The 2,485-nt window shown below is 35.9% G+C and overlaps 1 protein-coding gene across 1 annotated transcript in view; it reads right to left on the bottom strand.

Moving 5' to 3' along the window:
• Positions 1-2,485, bottom strand: part of LOC106881180 (uncharacterized) — a 19,283-nt gene that overhangs the window by 14,609 nt on the left and 2,189 nt on the right. Inside the window, exon 2 of the mRNA XM_014931470.2 lies at positions 1,126-1,350. Coding sequence (XP_014786956.1) covers positions 1,126-1,324 — 199 coding nt within the window. The 5' untranslated portion in view covers positions 1,325-1,350. The remainder of the gene's footprint in view (positions 1-1,125; positions 1,351-2,485) is intronic.

Here is a 2,485-nt window from a genome sequence, read left to right as displayed (position 1 = left end):
AAAATATTTTTTTTCTTTTTGCACAAGAATTTTAGTTCTTTGACACAGAAATAGTAAAAAAAAAAATGTAGAAAAAACCCCATCCCCACTAAAAACCACTAAAAATATACAGAGAGCATGATGGGGGGTGGATATCTCCTTTTTCTGATTCTCTATCTCCATATATATTTTTAGTGTGGAGGTGCTTAGTGGTTAGGGTGTTGGACTCATGATCATAAGATTGTGGTTTCAATTCCTGGACAAGGCAATGCATTGTGTTCTTGAGCAAAACATTCTTCAGCTTTTAATAAAATAAGTACTTGGCGAGTACAGTCAATAAGTACTTGACTGTGTTCTCCTCCAAAATATCTGGGTTCCTGTGGATATAGACTGCTTTGCTGTGTTTATTTACGGTTGGTCACTTTCTGAGGTCAAATACTGAAAAGGTCAACTTTACCATTAATCCTTCCAAAGCCGATAAAACAGAATCTTAGTAAAGCACTTGGTCTGATGTAACTAACAGTTCTCTCATGCCAAAGTTTGTGATGTTGTATCACAGAAAAAACTGTCCAACCCATGCCAACATAAGAAAGCAGACATAAAACACTGGTGGGTTCATGGTGATGATGATGATGATGATGATGATGATGATGATGATGATGATGATGGTGGTGATGATGATGGTGATGATGATGGTGGTGGTGGTGGTGGTGGTGGTGGTGATGATGATGATGATGATGATGATGATGATGGTGATTATTGCGATGATGACGTGCCTATGTTAGAGATGATGTCTATCATTATTTTGTCATATTATTTTTTCCAATTTTATATTTTTTTGATCATCATTAATTATCATCTTTCATCATCATCATCATCACCATCAGCAACAACAACAACAACAAAAGCTACTGAAGTGAGAACAGACACACACTCACACAAACACACACACACTCACACAAACACACACACAAACGCACACACACACACACACACACACACGTAAGTAATAATGTGAATATCTACAAAAAGGAAATATAGAGAAACAGAAATAAAAACAATAACAAAACTACAGTAAAAACAACACCACCAACTACTACTACTACTACTACATTGATGAAAAAAAAAGAAAAAAATCAAACTCACCACAAAGAACCTGTTTTACTCCTTCATAGGATCCAACAATTATGGTTGGTTTGTTAAAAAGCCGTGTGAGGAATATGGCTGATTTATAAACTTCAGAATACTTCTCAAAAAACTTGACTGGATTCTTCAAGAAATCATGAGTCTTGTCTCCTATTATGGGCCATCCTAAGTAACCAGGAAGTTTGTTACTTTTGGCCATCAGCTTTTCATCCCAGGGGCAAGATTCTGTAATAATAATAATAATAATAATAATAATGATGATGATGATAATAATAATCCTTTCTGTTATAGACACAAGGCTTCAAATTGATGATGATGATGATGATGACGATGATAACAACAACAATAATAATAATTGTGAAATTTTGGGGGAGAGTGCTGGTCGATTAAATTGGCTGCAGTACTTGACCAGTACTCATTTTAACGATTCCTGAAATGATGAAAGACAAAGTTGACCCTAGTGGAATTTGAAGTGTTATCATGTACATTGTTTTGTCTTGGTATAAAAGATGGGATATAGCAAATATTCTGCTCAATACCACAGATTTGCTTGTCAGTTGTTTGACCTTAACCAGTTGAGCATGTCCCTTGCTGGCTGACGATATGTGCATCTCTGATCATGAGCAGAAGTAGTGGGGGAGCATCATAGCCATGTGTTGAGAGGGATTCTTTGGGGTTTGAATAATTCACCTTTGGAAACATGAGTGTTTTGCTCAACATCCTTAAAGAAACCTTATTCAGGGACCTTTTGAGCAGGATGGGCTACTCAACCCGAAGAAAATTCTAACTGGGCCCCACCTGCAAGGTCATGCGCCGTTTATCTTGATATGAGATCACCATGTCGTGCACATATGGTTGTGATGCATGTGTCTGGCGTACCCTTATCAGACGGGTAGTCATGGTGGGTATACTGGGTTTCGTATATATTACCCCAGTGTCATTTTGATGGCATGCACTGCTCTCTCACTCAATAATAATAAGAATAACAACAACAACAACAATATAATAATTAACCAGTACATCACACATACTGTGAATTCTCTTTCCCTTTTCTCCTTTATTTTCTTGAAATCTTTAAATTGTTTCAGCTTCAGAGCTGCGGCCATGCTGGGGCAGCAGTTTACTTTTTTTATTTTTTCCTTTTTCTCTCTGTCTTTCTTCCCCTTTTTTCTCTTTCACATGACTTTGTAAATGAACAATCTGGTGTATTTATTTTAATGGCCTACCAAAAAAAAAATACAGTGCCCTAGGTGTCAGGAAGACACTCAGGAAGAAATGGAAACAGAATTGAAAGAAGATGATAATGAAAATAATAATAATAATAATAATAATAATAATAATAATAATAATAATAATAATA

This window comes from Octopus bimaculoides, chromosome 22 (genome assembly GCF_001194135.2).
Source record: "Octopus bimaculoides isolate UCB-OBI-ISO-001 chromosome 22, ASM119413v2, whole genome shotgun sequence".
Taxonomy (NCBI): domain Eukaryota; kingdom Metazoa; phylum Mollusca; class Cephalopoda; order Octopoda; family Octopodidae; genus Octopus; species Octopus bimaculoides.
This window is presented reverse-complemented; position numbering and strand designations above follow the sequence as displayed.